The following is a 21,367-nucleotide window of genomic DNA, read 5'->3' on the forward strand; positions in this document are numbered from 1 at the left end:
TTTCTTTTCTTTTGGAAATTTATTTTGAAAATACTGTGTTAGAAAGCCCTGTCCCATTTACTTAAATTAGAACAGTTCCTTTCTTTGGTTGGCTTCAGAACTATTTTCTTATGACTGCTGTTCATCATCATTCAGGGAATTTTTTGTTTTCCTTTTATGTTGGCTCCCCTAATTTTCTGTGTCCTATATTCTTTTTTTCTTGGTTCTTGTTTTTATTTTAGCTTTTTTAAAAAGACCTTGCTTGTATGGTGTTTTCTTCTGTCTTCACACTTGACTGGTACCTTGGCACATGTAGAATTTTAGGTTGACAAGATTTTTTTCTTAGAATTTTGAAGACCTTGTGTCATCTAGCTTTCAGAGTTGCTGTTGAGACATATAGTGTCATCTCAGTCCTTTGTATTCTTCGCTTCTTCTCATTTTTCTTTCCCCCCTTTTTTCTTTTTTCCTTTCTTTCCCTTTTCTATCCCTTCTTCCCTCCCTCCCTTCTTTCCTGTCTTCCTGCATGTCTTGAATAGATTCCTTAACTCTCTTTACTTCTGTTTTCTCATCTTAAAATAGGAATTTTTTTTGTACTTACCTCATAGGGTAAAGCTCTTCTGCATGTACCTGGCACATGGTAAGTGCTTAATAAATATTAGCCATTATAATTTTTCTTTGAAGTTGCTCTCTGCTGTCTGCATTTTCTGTTTCCTCTCAATTCCTTTTTTGTGGTTTGCTTTGGCGCTGTATGTTTGAGGCTTTCCTCAACTATATATTGATCTCTGCTATCAATTTATATTTAAGAATGAAGTCCTAAAAAGCCGATGGGGAGATGAGGGGAGATTTTTGACATGTAGGCTTCACTGTAGACTGATTGCACAGTGAGCTACCACTTTTTTGGCTGGTGTCCCACCCACCCCTACCCCCCACTAAAACCACTGGTATTTTTAGGCCTTTTCTGGGAGAGATACCTGGAGGTACTTAATTTGGCTGGCAGTATTTGGGAACTGAGAAGGGAGAGGGGTGCTGTGGGTCTCTACAGTCAGTGTGCATACTTTCCCTTAACTTTCCTTTCAGTGTGACCCTCCTTCCAGGCCTCTGTGCTGTGCTTGGGTACTGAGTCAGAAGTCTCTGGTGGATTTCTCAGAGTATAAACCTCTGTCTCCTGCCAGCTGTCTGACTTTTACACAGATTTTCATCCAGTTCTCCTATTTTAGTCCTTTACCTCACCTCTGCCTTCTGTGGTACATGGTGCCTCCAATTTTGGAATCTTCCTCGTTTCTGTGATGCAGTTGTATTGATTTTCTCCTCTGCATGCTCTTAGGTTTAAGCTTCCTCTGCCCTGCCAAGTCTGCTTTTCATCTTACAAAAATGGGTTGACGTCTCTGGTCTGCTTTTCCATTCTTTGTGTTTTTCTGGGTTTATACATTTTCTATCTCTTCACTATTATTTCAGTGGATTTTTTGAAAGGTTGTAGAGATAAATGTGTAAATTCAGTCCTTCATGTTTAACTGGTTATTGATGATCTAGTATTACTTTTTTCCTTTGAGGTTTTTTTTGGGGGGGAGGGGAATAAAATATAGTGGTACTCTACCCCTTCAGTGAATTTTTTTTACACTAAGAATTTAACTGGTTAATTCAATTTGTTGAAACTACATCAAGCTTATTAAATTTCAGAGTCTTAAAAGTCAGGTACTGGATATTATGTTCTGTGTGCATGTATGTGTGTGTTTAAAAAATTCCTACCATGACATAGGCTTAGGTACTCAGTAAATTTATATTCATGAATGAATATATTTATTGGCTGTGGTTTTAATTTATTCATTCTTAAGTTCTTAGTTTTCACATGTTAATAAATTTACCTGACCATTTTGTCAATTGGGGTTGCTCAGCAAATAGGTAAACCCTGTATTAGGTTTTTCTGAAATTGAAAATATTGTGGTGTTTAATGTGTCACTGTCATCAAAAGATGATTGATCACTTGCAGGGTTTGTAGACACTGTAATATTATGCAGCTTGTTTTTCTAATATTTAGCCTAATCACTTTCAGACAATGTCAGCCTGTTTTGCTGAGATGTCTTTTATGCACTGATTACCATTGTAATATACCCACACTGTTCAACAGAACTTTCTCTGATGATGGGAATGTTCTGTTATTTGTACTGTCCAATAAATATGGTAGCTACTAGCCACATGTGGCTGTTGAGCACTTGAAATGGCTAATGTGACTGGGGAAATGAATTAAAAATTGTATTCAACTTTAATCAATTTAAATTTAAGTTAATTAGCCACAGGTGACTAATGGCTACCATATTGGACAGCACAGTTACAGATCATTGTTCTGATAGGATGTGCTAAGTTTTTCATTTAAATAATTTTGTGTTGTCATTCACTTGAATTAGTTTGAAATAATGTATCCAACTGAGGAATAGGAGTTGGCTGGGTTATCCTAACTTTCCTAATTATAATTAGAACTACATTTTTGTTTGGATTTACATAAGAATAAAAGTATGCAATTGCTATCTCAGAACTGAAAATAAAATGTGTTTTAGGCTGGTGTAGCATGCCAGTTTTATTTGGAGTATTGGGGCAGGATAAGAGATTGAAAATGCAAGTAAAAGGTGAAAGTACTCTTGGAACCTCTCAGGGATTTTTCCCATCCTATAAGAGAAAGGAGAAATACTGTTTGAATCAAAGTCTGGTTTGGATTTAGAGTTTTTATATTCTTAAAGACAGTCATGGTAATGTTTTGTTTTGCATATTTAATGTTTGGATGAAATACTGTGTTTATGACATCAGACTTTGTGATTGATTCACATTAAATCAGAGATTTGTTTTGAATCAGGGATGAAGAATAATTGTAGTAAGTGCTATAAAATTAATCTTTCTCTAAGTAGAATTATGCCATTAATTGAGATCTGTGATAAGTTGAGTGTTGTTAAATTGATCAAAACTAAGTCAGTAAAGAAAAGTAAAGAAGTAAAAAATTCACGGGATTGGAAACATGGCTTTGATTGCAGAACGTTACAATTTTGCTTAATCTTTTTTAGTGAAACACAGCTTTTTGGAATAATGATTAGTACAGTTACCAATATACATGTAGTTTAGCAAAATACACCATATTTACTACTTTGTATAGTATTATGATTGTTAACTAACAACTAGATATTATGACCTTTGAGAAGATACATTAAACAATTCTTTCAAGTTATTTTTGTTCTTCTGAAGGCCTCAGTCCCCTCCTAATCCTTCATTCTCAGCAGACAGTTTCTCTTCCCATTTCATGGAATAGGAGCGCTCCCTCATTTTCTTGTCCTTCTCCTTTATTGGCTTGCAGTCATTGTCATTGATTCTGACCACACCTTGCAATTATAGTGGAAAAAGTGTCCTGTTTCCTGATTAAAAACAGATGCTTCCACTTGTGCTCTTATTTCATTTCTTTTTATCTTCTCAAAGACCTTGTATGTCAGTTATTCTACCTGGTTCTTGTCATTTCAGCCTATTTCCACTGTTTTTTTTTTTTTTTTTTCCTGTTTATGTTTTTATGAGCTCAGCCTTTTTTTACCATTGGGAACAGATACATATGTAACAGAAGGGAGTTGACCCTTTTTCCTTTTCTTCTTTATCCAGTCTTCTTAAACGGTCTCATTATACTTTTTCTAATTCCTCCCTTCCTAGCAATCTGTGTTTTAACAAACCTTCTACATGACTTTTATGCATGCTGAAGTTTGAGAACTGCTACCCAGAGTCCCTTCTTGTGGGTCAATCAAGAAGCTCACTTATTGTTATAAATTGGGAGCACAGGTTATAGTATTTAGAGGGCTGTTAGTGTATACTTACATAGACATAGAGAAATCAACTTTTGGTTGGATAAGGTGCTGTTTAAACCTAGAAACAGTCATTGTTGGTGAATTAGGATTAGTTTTGGCTGTGAGTTATGGAAAACTGAAAATAGCAGTGGCTTAAAAAGACAGAAGTTTCTTTCCTCCCTTCCTTCCTTCCTTCCTTCCTTCCTTCCTTCCTTCCTTCCTTCCTTCCTTTTATAATTACAGGAAATCCAGGTTTGGTGACTGCATGATTATCAAAGACCTTAGACTTCTTTACTCTTCTTGTTCTACCATCTTCAACACTCAACTTCTGCTCTGGTTCAGTTTAGCTACTGTGGCTATAGTCATCCTTTTCACATGCTAATCAGCAGGAAAGAAAGAAAGAGGAGAGGTCATATCCTTTCCGTTTAAAGAAACTTCCCAAGTAGATGCCCAGAACTTTTAAGTCCCATTGGCCAAAATTTAGACATTGGTCACACCCAGTTGTAAGGAAACGTGGGAAATAAAGTTCTTTAGGCAGCCATGTGTGAAGCTGTAATTAATGATTTTAAAATTGTTTTATAACATTACATGGTTTGGATTTACCACAAATGATTTAGTGGTTCCCTGTTGTTACACAGTTTAGTTGTGTATAAAATATTTGTTGCTATAAACAAAGTGAAAATAAATAGTCTTTCAAAATTGAATTAGTCAGCATACATATTAGGATACTGAGTATTTTTGGAGAGAACTTTGAAATAGTAAAAATAACATTTTGAGAATTTTCTCCAAAAACAAGAAAAATATGGTTCCTGTAAAGGGTAATGGAATTAAGCAATAGCTTATCAAGTATGGACTTTATCTGTTAAAAAAAATTAAAGAAATATACAGTATTGCTGACTTCATAAACTAATGCAGTAAAATAAGTATAAGTAATTTACATTTGTATGTATAAATGCTTTAAGTTTAATATATTTACTGGTGTCTAAGTCATTGATTTTCTAGTATTGCAGTGACATTTTATTTTTGTTTTGGAATACAAATCTTTCACTTTAAGTTGATTCATTCTTTTCCTTTTCCTGAGCTATTACTTAAATTTAGAAAATAAATAAAAGTTGTGTTTGAATATGCATATACTTTCACTAGACTTACTATGTACTTCTCTTGATTTACAGGCCTTTTTGCAGATGTGTAATCTGCCTGTCAAAGTGGTTTGCAGGGCAAATGCAGAATATATGTCTCCATCTGGTAAGTGTTTTTTAGTTTTTAATTTCTCTGTTAATATTCTACATTAATAAAATTGTAGTGGTAGTCCAGTTTGTACCTAGATTTTTTTTGAATGCCTATTTTTTTTGTTTACCCTTTAAAGAATTTTCCCCATGGTTTTATAAAATAACAATTGGAAACTTGACAGTCTTGGGGTGACATGTCTACTCATTTCAACTCTGGTCAGATGTGGTCAAGTCTGTAGATCATATCGAAAGTCCTTTCTACTTCTAGTATCCTCTGAATCTATAAACTTGCTTGGCAACATCTTCTTGCTATCTTTAAAAGTAAAAGTTCTAAGCATGATTATTCTGCCTAAATGAGAAGCAGGGCCCTCAGTTTTCTCTTAAGATCTCTATCTGATTGGTACCAGAGAATAGCTGTCTCACTGAGCTTTTGCCTGATCACCTGCAATAATAAGGGTATAACATTGGTTCCACTTTGTCAGGCAGAAAACATTACTCACTTCTAATTTGTTGCCTTGATTTTTACATATTTCTTTATATTTAGAGATATATGAGTATTTAGTTGACTACCCGAACTGCTAATCTGCTTCACATCTATATAATGCTCAAAGTATTTTTAAGAAAAGATATAAAATACAGGCATACCTTGGACATATTGCAGGGTTCGGTTCCAGACCACTACAATAAAGTGAATATCACAATAAAGTGAGTCACATGGATTTTTTTGGTTTTCCAGTGCATATAAAAGTTATGTTTATACTATTCTGTAATCTATTAAATGTGCAATAACATTGTGGCTAAAAAACCAATATACATATCTCAATTAGAAATGATTAGAAATGCTAATCATTTTGTGAGTCAAACCCTTTTTGCTGGTAGAGGGTCGTGATTGCTGCTGACTGATGGTGGTACTTGCTGAAGTTTGGGGTGGCTTTGGCAATTTCTTAAACTAAGACATTGAAGTTTGCCTCATTTATTGACTCTCCCTTTCACGAACGATTTCTCTATAGCATGCAATGTTGCTTGATAGCATTTTACCTATAGTAGAACTTCTTTCGGAATTGGAGTCAATCCTCTCAGACTACTGCTGTTTTATCAACTAAGTTTATGTAATACTCTAAATCCTTTGTGGTTATTTTAACAGTCTTCACAGCATCTTCATTGGGAGTAGATTCTATTTTAAGAAACCTCTTATTTTGCTCATCCATTAGAAAAACTCCTCATGTTTTAATGGTTTATATTTATAACAAATATAATAATGATGGAAATGTTTGAAATATTGTGAAAATTATCAAAGTGTGATACAGAGACATAAAGTGAGCAAATGCTGTTAGAAAAATGGCGCCAACATGCTTACTCAATGCAATATGCTTACTCAATTCAATATACTTACTCAATGCAGGGTTGCCACAAACCTTGTTTGTAAAACAAAAACAAAAACAAAAAACCCCCCACAATATCTGTGAAGCACAATAATGCAAAGTGCAATAAAACGAGGTACACCCATAAGAACTCTTTCTACCAAGAACTCCAGACTGGTTATTGAAAGTGAGAAAGGCACTTTGCTCTCAAAATGTTCCACCCCAAAATACTCTTCAGTCCAGGCATTTCACTTACAAACAGTTTTCATTCTCAGATCAGATTGTCTCAGAAGACCTGCAGTATTTCTAGCAGTATAGTAGTTACAAAGATTTTATCCCAAGCTAACAAACAGTATGACCTAATGCTTACGTAGTAGATAGGAAGTTTTTTTTCTCTTTGGCAAGATTGATAAAGCAGTAGAAGAAAGGAAATGAGGAATTCAGTGTTTTTATATTGGTAAATGGAAATGTCTTCTAAATACGTCTGGTAAGTTGTATTCCAAAAGGCCTCCCTTTCCTTTGTAATGTTATTCTCTGGATGCGGAGGAAGCTTTTGTTGGTGCTGGGCTCCTCATCCATTACCCTCAGGCTGTCTGAGCCAGAGGAGTGAGTCTATTTAAAAGCACCATGAAGAAGCCTGCTGTTAGTGTGAACTCTGTTTGAACTAGGTCTGGCAAAGTTTCTTCCTCTACCATTTGAGGTGGACTTTATAGCTCTTTGGAGACTATTTTGTTCTCATCATCTCTAATAATTTCATAAATTATTAGTATTTATAAAAATGAATACTACTTTTAAAATATAATATTTGTTTAGAGAAACCAATTTTTATAAGCATACTACTTGTTCTTTTTTCCCTACATGTATATTGGGAACATACTGTGTATTATAATTCATAAGCTAGCATACCTTCAAAGATTGTTAATTCTCTTAATTCCTGTTATTTTTTAGTTAGAGACATTTATTAATGCACCATTATGTGGTTAAACAATTGACCTGAATGAATATCTGAGATTTGAAAGTAGAAGATGTAAAAAAAATCTTCATAAAGATAACTTAAATATAGGTTGATTCATTGTACTCGGAAAAGAAAGCCCAGTTAAATTTTTTTAAATCTATTAGTGATCATTACCCAACATCCAGGTTCGGTTCATATAATTTGAATAATTAGTATTTACTGCTGTATAGTGATTTGTTAGCGTTAGCTTTAAAAAGGGAATATTGTGATCTGTTATATACAAGTGAGAACTCTAGAAATGAATCTCCTTGTTCTTTTTTCTTCTGTTTTAAAATTAGTAATTAGTGTTTTAAAATTTATAGAATTTAATGCACACATTTAACTGTAATTTTCAAACGTCATAGTGTTATGAAACTCTTTATTATAAAATATATATCCCAGTTTTGTGTTGATTTCTTTTTTAGCACAAACTTTAATTTACTGAGAGTGTTTTCACCTTTTTTTTTTTTTCTCAACAGGTAAAGTACCTTTTATTCATGTAGGAAATCAAGTAGTATCAGAACTTGGTCCAATAGTCCAATTCGTTAAAGCCAAGGTAACGAAAAAAAGATATCAAATGCATTTGATCACAGTTTCTCTTAAACAAGTCATACATCATTCTTTAGCGTGTCTTAACATTCACACTGATTTTTAACCTAGTTTTATAAAATGCAGATATAAACTACTAGAGAAATAGTTCTAAAGTGTAAGTTTTTTTTATTAATATAAATCAATGGCAAAGGATGCCATTTGACCTTTACAAAATGATAAGATAACCTTCTAACTCATGCTTATGAGAATTTTGATCAGAAATGAAAACTATTAGGTTGTTGTAAAATACCAGATTAACCTTTGAGAAGGGAATTATAAAGTTTGCTTAGAAGTTGAATGTACTAATTTATCCATTTGAATGATTCAGTTTAGATTTTAATAGTTATCAAAGAACAATCCACATTAACATTTTGGAGAAAATTCTTCCAGACTTTTACATATGTAGAAAAATAGTCAATACTATTATGTGTTATTTTGCAACCAGCCTTTTAAAATCATCAGTGTGTTTGGAAATAAAGATATATCATCTTTTTAAATTGTTGTATAATATCCTGTTATATGGATGTATTATGTTTTATTTTCTTGTCTTTATTGATGGACATTTAAGTTGCCAAATTTTGCTATTATTGAGTGCTAAGATAAATATTCTTGTACCTACACTTTGTATGCTTGTCAGATTATCTCCTAAAGATGAATTCTTAAGAGTGATATTATGTTATAGGGTATTCATTTTTAAAATCTTACAACAGATTGTCAGATTGAACTAAAGGTTATACAATTTTATGTATCCACTCATTACTGTACTGTATTAGAATTTAAAAATTAATGTCTGTTTCCCTATACCTTTACTGATAATTATTTTTAAAAATCTTTGACCACTTTGTAAGTAACACATGTCAGCTTTTTGGAATTTATTTTATTACTAAGAAGGTTAGTCTCTTAAAAAACAAGGTTTGTTGACCATCCTTGTTTTCTTCTTTTGTGAAATAATTGATAATGTAATTTTGTTCATTGAAAGATACATTTTTATAATGATAAATAAGTATGACTTATTAATATTTTATAGTGGTAGTAGAGTATTAACTATTTTTTCACATAAAAGAGTGATTTTTTAGGATGCTTTTTGGAAATTAATCCATTGGACATTTGCAGTATAACATTGATGCTATATTACTTGGTGGTAAGATAATTGAAAGTTTTTGTATATTTTAATGTGATGCTTTTTAAAATTTTTCTAAATTCCTTTTAGGGCCATTCTCTTAGTGATGGGCTGGATGAAGTCCAAAAGGCAGAAATGAAAGCCTACATGGAATTAGTCAACAATATGCTGTTGACTGCAGAGGTATAATAGAAGATAATAGGTCTTGAAAATAAGCTTTTTCTCTCATGAAAAACAATCTTTCTTATGGGTTATTTTAAAGTTACCAAGAAAATAGGAAAATAGTCAAGCAATTTTAGGGCTAATGTGGTTACTCAAATTATTTGATCATTATCTATGAACAAGTTGTCTGACATTTTCAGTTCTAGTTTTTGTTTGTAAACAGGAGTGATTCCTGCCCACTTATTATTTTATTTTGGCTTTATGAAGTTTACCTAAATAATATATATAAAATACTTTAATGGTATTTAGCAATATATTTTATGAATAAGAAATATTTTTAGAGGTACCACCACTAAGTTTAATAATTCTAAATAGCAACATTAGCCAAAAAAAAAAAACCCTCACATATATGACTTTTATAAAGTTGGCTTATAAAAAATTACCATGGCAAGAAATAACTTTCTCTATCCAGTTTCTCTTAGATATAGTAAAGTTCTGGTGACTGTTTTTTTTTCCTAGTTGTATCTTCAGTGGTGTGATGAAGCTACAGTAGGGGAGGTGAGTGGTTCTACAGCATTTATCTTAATTAAAATTTAATGAGAAAACACTTTTGCTCAGAATCCTAAGTCCCTGCTCATAAATGAAACATTGTGGTTTATACCATTAGTGATATAGTTTTTCACTTACTTTAATTTTGCTTGCACATACATTTTAGGGAAGCTATGTGTCATTGTTTGATATAACTGGTTGGTTGCAAAGTACATAAAAGTTTATGTATTTTTAAAGGGAATGGTTTAAAATTTTAATTTTTTAGATTGCAAAGTATGTTTTTTTTAAATCTTAGATGGCTCTATTTGTGTTCTCTGAAAATATATTTCCCTTAGAATTCTGTTTGTGAAAACAGGCTTTGTATTTAGAAAAAATTATGTTTTTAACATAATCTTTTTGCTTTAGATCACTCATGCTAGGTATGGATCTCCTTACCCTTGGCCTCTGAATCATATTTTGGCCTATCAGAAACAGTGGGAAGTCAAACGTAAGATGAAAGCTATTGGATGGGGTAACAAAACTCTGGACCAGGTCAGTTCAGATTGAAGTTGATAAAAGCCTCAACTTTAATGCATTAAGGAATTTATTTTTTTAATTGTTAGTCCTATAAAAAATCCCAACATAATAAAAAATTAACAAAACATTTGCTCTAATTTTCTCTGATGTGAAGTAGTGTTTTCTTTTATAAAAATCACTCATGCTTTTTGTAAAACAAATTATGTAATATAGAAAACTTCAAAAGGAAATAAAAATTATCTGAAAGCCTACCAGGGGGAAATTGCCAGTGTTAACTATGCAGAGAACATTCTTCTAGGTGTCTCTAATACTATTTTCCTTAAATGGGATCATATTATACCTTCTGCTCTATAACCTGATTTTTTTTTCTATTTAACAATACATTGTAGGCATTTGTTTTTTATGCCAATAAATATAGATCTGCAGCATCAGGGCTTAAAAAAAAAACCTCTGTTAAATGCAGTGCTTAATATACCTGCTTTTCTTTGGTCTTAAATTTACTGAAGTAGCAAAATTTAAAAAATATATCTTATCAGGGTCATGAGTTTGAGCATCATTAAGCTAATCAGCGTCTCTTTTAAGGATACCCCTAGTTCTAGCCAGCCAGCTCACTGATGTTGTGCCTTTGGCCACAAGGGGGATTGGATAAATGAATAGGGATGGAGTAAATAAAATCTATTTCCACTAGTGGGAAAACAATTCAAATGCTTTAACTCATGATGGGTCAGCAGTGCCAGCTTTATGAAGCAGATTTTTTAATATATGTGAAGTCATTTGATTATATGAATTCAGGAAGACATTTTTGTAGGGAGTAGAGTTTTGAGATAAAAACTCTTGATAGTAATTCTTATAAGTAACTTAAATGTACTTGCACTTAAAGGAAATATGCTCTCAAATTTTTTCTTCCTATTTCTTATGTAGAAGGTATTATTTTATATGTGGTGTACAGTCTGATTTAAATGTACTATAAAAAGTTACCTAAATTTATATTTTTATTATAAACTATGATACAAATTAAGTTTTAGACACATTTTATTGTTTTGCTAATTTAAATATTTTTCTTTGGGGTCTGTTTGTGTTAGGTCTTAGAAGATGTAGACCAGTGCTGTCAAGCTCTTTCTCAGAGACTGGGGACACAGCCATATTTCTTCAATAAGCAGTAAGAATTTTATTCTTTTTAGTTAGTTTTTTTCCTGTATTATTTTACCATACATATCATATCATAGAGAAATTGTTTTATCAAGAATTATTTACGAAAAGAGTTATATTGAAGTTCATTTTTGCACTCATTAACCAATTAATTTCTTGGGTGTCAGGCACAGCACTAGCTTCTGACAGCCTAAGATTTCTAAAATGCCATACTAGCCTTCACGAATTTTCTCCTGAGGGCAGACATGTAAACAAGTCATTATTGTATGATGTGATAGAGGTTCTACTAGAGGTAGTTCAAAGTGCTGTGTGTGGAGCTATGACATCCTAACAAAATTCTGAACTTGCAAAGTACTATTAAAACATGAAGTGTAGCCATATCTGTTTGTATAGAATGATACTCTGGGGACTAAAAAGTGAATAAAAAACAATAAAACATACTGTAGGATAGATGAGCGCTATTATGAACTTTTCTTTTAAAATTTAATAAAAATATTTATAAAGCATAGAGGTGACTGTGAAGGATATAGATTAAATATGTATATAAATGTAAATTGAGTAATTCATGTTTTGTTAAGACAGAATTTTTTGTAATTTGGAAAATAATATCTAATGTAGGCAAAGAATGAATTTTTCTTTTTTTTTAAGTTACAGTTTTAATGTATCAGAATCAGCTATCCTGTGATCATGTTTAAGATGAGTTTAAATTATTAGCATTTTAACTCAATGGTTTGCTTAGAATTCTACTATTTTCTTGGCTTTTTAATAAAAATCTCTTGACTTTTAGATTGGTAATTTTTAAAAAGTTTTATTTGGTATTATTCATTATATCTTCATAGGCATTTATCTATATAGCTATATCAGACATATTTTGGTAGAGATATTAATATTTGTAGCAAAAATGACTGTGATGATAACTTGGAAATATTGAAGTGATACTAATGTATATGCTATATAACTGATATTCAGATAGAATTGGGGTCTGTTGCTCTCTGAAGCAGAAAGGTCACAGAGTTTAAACCATGAAATCCTGGTAGATAAAACTTCTACATCTATGTTCTTAGTTCTAGCGATGTTTGCTATGCTGATTCTAGTTGTTTAGTCCCTAATACAAAAGAAATGTATTCAAATGTTAGTATTTTGTAGTTCCTTTTCTTTCTGCTATAGGAATTCTTAGGAGCTGGAAAGCTCAGAAGGGGTGTATTTTATTGTTTGAAGTATATTATGCTGTGTTAGGAGTTAGTTTTGTTATGCATGTTGTATCCATGGGAGGTCAGGATAAAAGCTCTAATTTATTTTTCTCCTCATTTAAGTAAGCTCCATGTCAAAGAGTTAGTAACCACGTATCATTTGGCATGTGATTCAGTAGAAATATCAAGATTTTTTTTCTTCATAAGAGTACAATTATGTTTAAACTTGTAATGAGAAATTCAAAATTTAAAGTAGTTATAAAAACCAAGGTTTAAAAATAAAAAACCAAGGATTGCTATTGAGAAACTGTTTAAATGATATTAAGATACAGGTTTTTAAAATAATTTTACCTTGTATGAGACTTAGATAAACATTTTTACTAACAGTTATGATTGAAGAATACAATAGATTTAATTTTTAATTTTAATTTTTTATCCAATTGTTTAACTAATATTAAAATGTATTTCCCTATGTATCCTCCTCTTACCCTCTAAACTTAGAATCAGCTTTTCTCCTAGCTTACATTATTGGTCATGTTGAGAGGCCTCACAAAAGAAACTCAGTGGCTTTACTTGATGAGAGAACGGGAGAGGTAGTTGAGGGAGATCTTGCAACACAAGGTAATTGGGAAAAGAGGACAAAGATGCTAAATGGTAGAAAGGAAAAAGGAAAGTGAATCTGAAAAAAGAGGAAAAATACAGGGTAGATACTAACAATTGTTGGGTTTTTATCCTTCATAATATATAATGTTAAAGCTTTTAAATATTTAAATCCTATTTCTAAAATGCAACTCAAACAAAGTCTGTGCTATCTGTTGCATACTTGTGACCTTGCTGATGTGATATCTCTTGACACCTACACAAAGAGCTGGTCATTTGTTACCTTTCACCTGGTGAGTGTGGATTTGGGATAAAAAACTAAAACTTAAAGTGGTGTTTTTATGTTACCTTTTTAATAAAGGGGAAGAAGAAGTAGAAAATTTATATATATATGTTTTTCTAAATGTAATTAAGATAGAGCTATATTGCTCTAAAACATTTATGAGCTCCTTGCAGGTCTATGTGTTTTCCAAATAAATCCTGTTAGTTAAAGGAATAAATATTGGTTAAAACTTGATTAAAATGAATGAGAAATTGGAAAAGGAGTTAGAGTTGAAAAAGAAAAAATACTATTAACCGTTAAGTAAATGGTAAAATTTGAAAATATGCCTTCATATACTGATAGGAAAGTATTTTGAAGAAATGATGCAAAAATTGCAGTTTTGAGAATCTGAAGAAGGAAAATTTCAGGGAGAAATAGGATTTCCATTGAGGTTTATTCAATTAAGAAATCACTAGTTAAGAAAATTGGGGAGAAATCTCTCAAAAATATCCAAAGGCAAAATATAGCAAAGTTGATGGCAAGGGGCTTGATTTATAAACTTGAGTGATGGTCCTAAAGGTCAGTGATTGATATATAAAGAAAAGATATGTAGGTGGGGAAGGGTATAGCTCAGTGACAGAGTGCATGCTTAGCATGCACGAGGTCATGGGTTCAATCCCCAGTACTACCATTAAAAAAATGAATAAATAAATAAACCTAATTACCACCCCCCCAAAAAAATAAAATAAAATAAGGATTATTTTTGTTAGTATGAAGGCATGATCAGTTAATGGCGTAATGGGAAGGAAAAATTAGGGAACACTCAGACAAAATTAATGTTTTTGAAACTAGACTGTAAAAGGTATCAGAGAGAAAGAAACATGGAACCATAATAAGTGAAGAACACAAAAAAGATGAATACAAAACATTTTTTAATGGGAGAGGTTAGGAAAACTTTCACATTTTACGGTGTTGCTTTTATTTTGATATTCAAATGAGAATATTCATGATATTCAAATAGTAGATAACTGATGGATGTTAGCTGGACCTACTGTGATAACCATTTTACAGTATATGCAAATCGGACCATCATGCTGTGCACCTTAAACTTATATAAGGATGTATGTCAATTATTTCTAAATAAAATTGGAAAAAAATAATAGTAGATAACCAACTGAAATGTGGAAAGAATGATAATGCAAGATGAAGAGGCAACAAATTATAAGGATTTTAAAATTATATTTGTCACCCTGGGATGTTTTCCTAGTAAAAAGTCTATAAAGATAAATGCAATAATATGTATGAAAGGTGTTAAAGATCTTAGGAAGAGAGTTGCTCTCTATATCCAAATTACAATTCACAGAAAGGTGGAAATGTTATGTTTTCTCTTCATATCATATAGGAAAGGTAATTAAAACTGGAGGTACATGAAGATCTTGGCTTGATTAAACAATTCAGTGGAAATATTGGGTAAAGTGTAATGTTTTGTCCTTGTCTCTCATAGGAGTTGTAAGTATTTTTCTGGGTTTATTGTCTTTTTTTTTTTCACGCCAAGTTTATTGTGATGTAATTTACATGTAGTAAAACTGACACTTACATGTGTATAATTCTGTAAGTGTCAGCAGTACATAGTTGTGTCCCCACTGCTAAGTGTACTTTTTAAAAAGAAGGAATTATGGGAATCCATCATTTATTTATATCAGTCAGTTAATATAAGTAGTTGCTGAAATTTGTAAGGATTACAAAAAATATGCACTAAAAGTTATGTGTGTGTTTTATTTGATTTAGTATATTGTATTCTGCTTCCTATTAGATGTGCTAAAAGTAATTTGTCATGAAGTTGCTGTCTTTAGGTAACTTCAGATCAGTTTTTGTATACTCGTTACCCATATTATAATTCAGCACCTTTTGAATTATGTGGATGTATATTTGTAGCAAATAACATTTTGACCACTGCAGGGATAGTACTAGACCACTCTGGTTTGAACATACATTCATACCTGACCTCATTCAGAGCCTTCATTTATTGATAAAAGATGCCCATCTATACTATTGAAAGTTACATCAGAGAATATATTCTTTTTAGGCTGTAGTACAAGAAGGGTAGTTGATCCTAAATAAGGATTAGGTAAATAAATCCTAAATTGGTAAGATAAGATACACCTTTTAAGAAATATGTTTAGGGATCTGGAAAAGTTGGTGTTTGTATTACTTCTCACAAAGTGCCTCAACTCTACATTTATCCATCTTTACATCCTTGTTTTTTTTTTTTTAGGTTTCTATTTGTTATTGATTCTTCATCTATAATGATAGGATCACGGTGCTGTTGTGTCAGCAGGACACTTGTCATTTTTTTTAAGCTATCCTGTTGACTACCCTGAAACACGGCCATAAATTGCACATCTAACTTGAAAGTGTCAAAATAAGGAAGGCTTTGGGAGAATGTGAATAACTACTATTGAAAAATTAAATATCCTACACAACTTAGGCAGGATACTTTCTTTTCTATTTCATTTATTCATTCAGAAAATAACTATTCATTTCCTTAGATACTTTGCTAAGAATTGGGGGTATAAAGATACATGCAGTGTTACCTTAAAGAGCTTAGAGTATAATGGGGAAAACATTAAGTAAACAGTTATAGTGTGGTATGAGAAATACTTCATCTTTTTATTGATTCATTAAACACATATTTATTGAGAACCTACTTTGGGCCAGGCATGGTTCTGGGTATTAGAAACACAGCAGGAAACAAGTAGACAGTATCCTGGTAGAGGGAGACAGACAAAACAAATTTTAGATAGTTTTAAGTGCCACATGGAGAATTAAAATAGGATCATATCACAATAAGTGACTCTATGGCCACTTTAGTTTAAGTGGTCAAGGGAGGCTTTAAAACGTGACATTTAAGCTATATTCTTAAAAACAAGGAGGAGCCAGTGGTATGAAGTAAGGGTCAAGAAGGAGTGTTCCATTCCAGGTAGCAGGAATAGTTGCGTTAAGGCTGTAAGATTGTCTAGAGTTTGTTAGTTCAAATGGAAGAAGCAAAGCCAGGTATGGTTGTGTATTGAAAATGGTAGGAGATGAAGCTAAGGAGGAGGTAAACCAGGGCAAGATCATCTAGGATTTGTATGCTTTGGGTAAGCAGTTTGGTATGCTAGTGTAAGTGGAATAGAAATTCATTGGAATATTTTATGCTTGAAGTGGTATGATCTGGTGACTTAAAAAAAATAGAAGCAGTAAGTAGAAGCAGGAAGTCTCAGAAGGAGGCTAGTGCAGTGAGTGGTCTAGGTGAGAGATGATGGTAGCTCAGATGAGTTAATAATAGATAAGTGGTGGTATTTAGGATATATTTTGGTGATTGTGTCTCTGCAGGCTTGCTAATGGATATGGGAAGGTGAGAGAAAGAGGACTCAGTAACTCAAATTTTTGCCTTGAACAGCTGGTGTATAGTGGTGACTTTTATTTTGGGAAGATGAGGGGACAAGTAAGTTTGAGATGCTTATTCAACATTCAAGTGGAAATGTTACGTAGGCCTTTGAATATATGATTCTGTAGTTTAGGGGAGAGACTCGGACTGGAGATAAATATTTAGGAATTAATGGCATGAAGATCAGATAGAAAGCCATGCAGCTACAAATGGTCATTCTTCAAGAGTGACCAAGGCCACATAGCTAGTAAGTGGCAGAATTAGGATTTGAAGGACCCCAAAATCTATTCTACCAAACCAGATTACTGTAACGCATTTTCACGTTTCAGGTGGACTGACGTGTTTTCTCAATAATTTTGTCTGACAGCAATAATTAGTTCATAATAATGGTGTTCTTTTCTCCTTTCAATAATATTGTGCTAGTACAATACAACATGGGGGTTGGAAGCACTCTGCTGCAGCTGAAAAATCCATGTATAACTTTACAGTCTGACCTCCGCATCTGTGGTTCTTCATCTGCAGAGTCAATTAACCACAGATTGTGTAGTGTTATAGTACATATTTATTGAAAAAAATCCACTTGTAAGTGGGCCTTCGCAGTTCAAACCCAGTATTGTTCAAGGGTCAACTGTAATTATTTTAATAGTGTAGATTGGTGGTGTCCCATTTATAGACCAGTTAGTAGTAAAGTAGATAAATTTCATTTTTTTTGTTAGTGATACATAATTAAAGGGAAAAAACCCTAGAAAAATTTTTGTTGAAGCCATCTTTATGATTATATCTCCTTTAGAAAATTAAGTTTACTTTAAAAGTGAAAAGTGGTAAAATTAAAGTTAAATCATGTTAATATGATTGGGTAGTCAGATACCATTTTGTTATCCTAGTGCCACAGTGAAATTCTCTGCTTTGACAGCATTTTGCTTATGCATCTATTAAAGCACTTAGTGTGTTGTGGTAGTTTATGTTTTGTGTCTGTGTTTTAGAGTATCTTTCTTATTTATATATCTTTAGCAATTGGCACTGTTCTGGACACAATGGAGAACTACTGTATATATTTAGTGAATAAATTAATAAAATGAATATGATCATTTACACTAATATTACTTTAACACATTTAAATGATACTACTATTTAAAAAAGCAAGTCTCACGAGTAACAAATCATAGTTTAAAAGATTTTTTTCATATCTTACAAGAGAAACTCCAATAAAATAGAATAAATTCTGTCAAGTTGGGGTAGGATTTATTTCTTATGTGACTTTTTCCATTTAAATAGATGAATAAAATGTTTACAAAATAGTATATATTCTACCATACAAGTTGAACACTGTTCATGTTACTCTCATTTCTGCTTTTGTTTTAGGCCAACTGAACTAGATGCGCTGGTATTTGGCCATCTGTACACCATTCTTACCACGCAGCTGACCAATGATGAACTTTCTGAGAAGGTGAAAAACTATAGCAACCTCCTTGCTTTCTGTAGAAGAATTGAACAACACTATTTTGAAGATCGTGGTAAAGGCAGCTCATCTATCAGATTGCCTTAGTGTTATGTGTTAATTTAGTTATTATTTTTAAAAAGTTTAACTTTTGAAATATATGTTACTTGAATGATATAATAGATAGTGGTATCAAAATTTTAAAACCAAAAACACTGCTTTTCAAAACCTTAAAACCAAAACAAATTATATAATGTATCGTATACATGTGCTTTATACTGTTATTTGTGTACATATTGAAATAATTTTGAATGACTTCATTTGAAATGTTGCATTCTATATTTTGAAATTTTTGTTTTCTTGACACATATATGCTTATAAAAATAAAGCTCAAACCACTGTATGGCTGGTGTTTTTACTTTCTTTCCATCTTTCTGAAAGCCACTCTCAGCTTTATATATGGAATAAACAGTGTCTTTTCCAAGGCTATACTTTGTGTTCCATACTCCCAAGATTACTTTGCTAGATACACGGTGAGCCCGGTCATGGGAAAAATGTTCTTAACAATATGTGCTTAGAAAATGCAAATGATTATAAAGTGAGTAACTTCTGGAACAGGTTACCATTTAAGAGCATTTTTCATATCTAAACTTTATTGAACTTAAAAACATTTTAACAGAACAGCTATAATTTGATAAAGGGATAGTTTCAAGGAACTTTTTTTCTGAAACTTCTTTTTGAGACAGAATATTTTAATAATACTGTTTTATTGCTTTTGTGGGGAAGTGAGGATAGTTTTCACAGAAGTATCAACAAAAATTTATATATAAGCACTAAGGGTTATATGCTATATTTTGCCAATTTATCTAATATTTTACATAAAGCCAGGGATGCTATGAAACAATTAGATGTAAAAATCATTTCTTGAAAATGTCTAGGGTAGTCATATTTTATGTTTTCTCTTTATGCCCCAGATATTTTAATTCATTTAATCCTTACAAAAACTATGAAGGTTACTATTCCCAGTTCACAGGAGAGGAAATGGAGACAAAAAAAAAAGGGTAATATGTTGCCCAAGGTCATAGAGTTAGTAAGTGGTTGAGTGGAAATTCAAACCCAGGCAGTCTGGCATCTGTTTGGCTTTTAAAGAGGTCTACAAGTTTTTTTAAGATTATAGATTTATACCTCATAAGGGATGTATTAGGTTCTCCTTAGCCTAAATTCCACATAATCTTTGGGTCTCTTTTGACCGTATTGCTATTTATTACAGCTTTCCTGAACTAATTTTGTAATGTGTATTATTATTAAAATAAAAAATCCCAAGTTACTTGTGTTTTTGCACAATTTTTATGACAGTTTTTTTGTATATATTTTTGTATATTTGTTTTATTCTGAATGATCATTTTTTCTTTTAATAATCCCATAATATTAATTTCATTGAACAAATACCTTTTGTACTCAGTATATAAAATCTAGACTTTTTTCTTTGAGTTTTTTGTATATAAAGATATTACAACATGGTCTATGATATCTTAGTCATCACAACTGGCTGTGTTATTTTAATATGAGGAACATTGATAGACAATCGTTGTTTATTCCAAGTTGAGATATTTACTCTTAAGACTTACTATGGATCCCTCTGAGAGAGGTCTTGTTTCTCTCTGGTGTTGAGTGAATCACCATCAAAATAGAATGCATTAGAAATAAAAAACTTGACATTCAGTTATGGTGATTTAATTACCTGCTTTTGTCTTTTAAATTTGGGTCCATCAAGCCAAGTCACAGAAGCTAAAAATTATCACTGAAAGCTAGTTTGCAGACCAAAGAGTTAAAGGCTTTGCTGCCAAAATAGTTAGGTGTGTACTGATTTTTAAAGTAAGTGGCATGATCTGTGATTTAAAGTCATAAGTAGTAAGAAACTTTAAATCAAGATAGATACAGTCTATCCTGTCATTTGATGACTTCTGAATGATGTGCATTATTGGGTTTAATGTAACTACAGTCATCCAGGACCTCCCACAGATACCAAAATCTTTGGATGCTTAAATCCCTCATATAAAATGCATAGTATTTGCAATAACCCATACACATTCTCCCGTATACTTCAGTCATTTCTAGATTACTTATAACACCTAATACAATGTAAATGATATGTAAAAACTTATAAATACAATGTAAATACTGTGTAAATAAGTTGTTGGTATGAGGCAAATTAAAGTTTTGCTTTTTGGAACTTTCTGGATTTTTTTCCTGAATATTTTTGATCCGCAGTTGGTTGACTCTGGATGTGGAACCTGCGGATATGAAGGGCCAACTTGTATCTTCTGTGAAACTCTTTAGATGTCCAACTTGTTACTTGTTAATTGATTTGAATATTGGATGAGTAGATATTATATTAATTCATTTGGTACCCTAAATCCAGGAAAAGTAGAAATTACATGTCAGTCTGACAGATTGACTAATTAATATGTTTTCATACTTTTTTGATGAATAGATAATGAGTGCACTAGGTTTATCAAGTTTATTGATTTTTTTACCCTGAAATCTAGCTTTTGGTTTCATTGTTTTTTTTCTCTATAGTTTTGTTAGTTTCAGTTTCTTCTCTGCTCTTAAATACTGTTTCTTTCCTTCTACCTGCTTTGGGTTTAACTTGCTCTACATTCTATAGTTTTTAAATATGGAACCTTAGACTGATTCAAAGCTTTCTTTTCTAATATAAACATTTAATACTATAAACTTCCCTCAAAGCACTGCTTGGAGGGAATTTTGAAATGTCTTTTACTGTCATTCGGTTCAAAATATTTTCTAATTCACTTGTGATGTCTTCTTTGACCCATGGGCTATTTACAAGTGTATTCTTTAATTTGAAAATTCTTGAGGTTTTCCCAGATATTCTATTATTGATTTCTAGTTATATTCTATTTCTAGAACATATTTTATAATTCAGTTCTTTTACATTTGTTAAGGTTTGCATTATGGTTCAGAGTA

At 31.9% G+C, this 21,367-nt stretch overlaps 1 protein-coding gene across 2 annotated transcripts in view; it reads left to right on the forward strand.

Moving 5' to 3' along the window:
• MTX2 (metaxin 2) overlaps positions 1-20,612 on the forward strand; it is a 61,196-nt gene extending 40,584 nt beyond the window's left edge. Inside the window, exons 4-11 of one of the 2 annotated variants that reach the window (XM_032479745.1) lie at positions 4,961-5,033; positions 7,852-7,928; positions 9,174-9,266; positions 9,765-9,803; positions 10,200-10,325; positions 11,393-11,469; positions 16,887-16,998; positions 18,304-18,444. In XM_032479745.1, the coding sequence (XP_032335636.1) occupies positions 4,961-5,033; positions 7,852-7,928; positions 9,174-9,266; positions 9,765-9,803; positions 10,200-10,325; positions 11,393-11,469; positions 16,887-16,998; positions 18,304-18,312 (606 nt within the window). In that variant the 3' untranslated portion in view covers positions 18,313-18,444. Of the gene's footprint in view, positions 1-4,960; positions 5,034-7,851; positions 7,929-9,173; positions 9,267-9,764; positions 9,804-10,199; positions 10,326-11,392; positions 11,470-16,886; positions 16,999-18,303 lie in introns of both variants that reach the window. The other variant, XM_032479744.1, reaches the window with a different exon arrangement.
• The last annotated feature ends 755 nt before the right edge of the window (positions 20,613-21,367 follow it).

This window comes from Camelus ferus, chromosome 5, assembly GCF_009834535.1.
Source record: "Camelus ferus isolate YT-003-E chromosome 5, BCGSAC_Cfer_1.0, whole genome shotgun sequence".
NCBI lineage: Eukaryota > Metazoa > Chordata > Mammalia > Artiodactyla > Camelidae > Camelus > Camelus ferus.